A 2,225-nucleotide genomic window follows, 5' to 3' on the forward strand; every position below is an offset into this window, starting at 1 on the left:
GCAGTGTTGTATAAGTAGTGTCCTGATCTTTCTCCTCAGTAATTCCTCTTCAGATTCTCCCAGGAGTTTCGACCCCTGACCTCCAAGGATGGATAACGCCACATACGGCTACATGAATGACTGCACTCCGCTCACTAACTGTAAGTCCGGCCGTAAGGCTGGCGGCTCCACGGTGGTCAACATGAGCCAAGCGGGCAAGAAGCCACCAAACGACTACCTGATCTGGTCACTCTGTAACACTCTTTACGTCAACTTCTGCTGCCTGGGATTCATGGCTCTGATCTACTCCATCAAGGTGAGCTCAAACACCAATGTCTTGTAGTTTTTCTCTCTTTTGAATATTTTCGCCTTTTTGTGGCTTTCAAACCTCTTCAGAAATATTCCTGGATGTCACATGATGGACCGTCAAGGTCCCAAAACGGGTTTTACAGTCCAATAGAACATCAAGGAGTTATCTATTTGATGCTTTAAAGAGTCTAGAAACCAAAAACACCACCTAAAGAGCTAACAATACAACATTAAGAACTTTTTGATCTCCAAAGAGCCATAAAGCAGCTCAAGAACCCTACAGAGATGAGATGCACAGCCTTAAACCATCTTTGGTTTACCAAAGCATCTTTCAGTGAGCAGTTCTTAAAGGAACCATATTTCTGATAGTGTGAAGAACATTTTTGTAATCTAAAGAAACTTTTTCCACTATAAAGAAACTTTTATGGTTCCATGAATGTTAAAGGTTCTTCACAAAACCATTGATGTTAATAAAGAACCTTAATTTTTAAAAGAGCAGTTCAGTAGAGAAGGCAAAAAGGATCTTTGCTGGACCTAATGAAAGGAACCATTGAAGAACCTTGATTGTAAAAACACGACATTTCCATTTTTCGTCTGTCTGTTTTCAGGCTCGGGATCAGAAGACCTTGGGTGACCTGCGTGCAGCACAGGAATGCTCAGACAAAGCCAAGTGGTACAACATTCTGGCATCGGGCTGGAATCTCTTGATTCCTCTGCTGGTGTTGGGTCTGCTGGTCCTGCTCGTGGTTCATCTGGGCAGCTCAGAGGGCACGTTTGATTTCTTCGGTGAAGACGGATTCCAGAGCTTCATGAAGCTCTTCAGCAGGTAGACAGAGCGACTCGAACAATCCCACCAACAAAAGATCCTGCAAACCTTCTGGACTGTTCCCCCTCTCTTCACTTTACCAGCACCATTTCTTCAACTGTGTGATGAATTTATTATTATTTAGATTTGTTTTTTCTTATCATAATATATCAATGTACTGTATATCAACTCATATCTACCCAGTTCTATTATGTGAAGTAAATTGGCTCAACTGTATTTAATAAAATATTTAATGTCCTCAATATTTTTCCACATGAGTCTCTTTGAACAGATTTGTCACCAGTGGGATAAAATAATTACAGCGGTCACGTTAGCAATGTTGCCGTGGAATTTCACAGGCACAAAAGTCCATTATTAATAGTAACCCATAGGGAAGGATAGCTCGCATGAAAAAGGCTTTAACCTTCTTTTCTCAGCTGAGAAATCATTTTACTGGTCTCCCAGTCTTGTCAGGCTAATCTTTTTGCCAGTTTTGGCCCCTTTTCAGCTGGAACAAAATCTTAAACCACCTTGGCCTGGGTAGCAGACCAGCCTGAATCATGTAAACCTGGTTTAAGCTGGATTTTTTTTTCTCCTTCTCTTTTTAGCAGGGAAGTTAGTTGGTTATGAGGAGTGGGTTAACATGACTTCTGTGCTGTGAGGCTTTCTGAGAGCTTGTTTCTCCTGTTTAGAGAGACTGAAGCGATGCTGTGGTTTAGTTCTCATGTGTCTCTGTAATGTTTGGCTGTGCCGCCTGTGCTTACAGCGGTGGACCCTCCCAGCTCTACTGGTATTTTTATCATTTAAATGACAGAGCTGTTTGCCAGCCTTCACTGCCCTTCTATTTCAGTCAGTATACAGAGTGGACACAGATGTGGAGGGACTCGATTAAAGAGCAGTTAACACACACACACACACACACACACATAGACATTCTGCCTGTGAGTCGGAGACTATTTCTCATGTGTGTGGATTCTTGCTGATTCTTCATTTGTCCTATCAATTCAATTCAATTAAATCTCAGAGGTATTTGATGTTCACATGCAGATTTAATATTACAAATGTAAAGATATGGCTTTGTCATGCTATAATTCTTTTAATTAATAAACAGGCATTTTGGGGTGAATCTCAT

At 41.3% G+C, this 2,225-nt stretch overlaps 1 protein-coding gene across 1 annotated transcript; it reads left to right on the plus strand.

Annotated features, from left to right (window-relative positions):
* Positions 1 to 1,356, plus strand: LOC109050612 (interferon-induced transmembrane protein 5-like). The gene is made up of 2 exons (XM_019068180.2): positions 1 to 295; positions 897 to 1,356. The coding sequence occupies exons 1-2, from the start codon at positions 89 to 91 to the stop codon at positions 1,116 to 1,118; spliced, it is 429 nt and encodes a 142-aa protein (XP_018923725.1). The 5' UTR covers positions 1 to 88; the 3' UTR covers positions 1,119 to 1,356.
* Positions 1,357 to 2,225: the final 869 nt, after the last annotated feature.

This window comes from Cyprinus carpio, chromosome A25 (assembly GCF_018340385.1).
Source record: "Cyprinus carpio isolate SPL01 chromosome A25, ASM1834038v1, whole genome shotgun sequence".
NCBI classification, from domain to species: Eukaryota; Metazoa; Chordata; class Actinopteri; order Cypriniformes; family Cyprinidae; genus Cyprinus; species Cyprinus carpio.

Excerpts from the sequence above, each read along its gene's own strand:
- LOC109050612 (XM_019068180.2), top strand. The coding sequence starts at position 89 with ATGGATAACGCCACATACGGCTACATGAATGACTGCACTCCGCTCACT. Across the intron at positions 296-896 it reads CTCTGATCTACTCCATCAAG|GCTCGGGATCAGAAGACCTT; the intron begins GTGAGCTCAAAC and ends GTCTGTTTTCAG.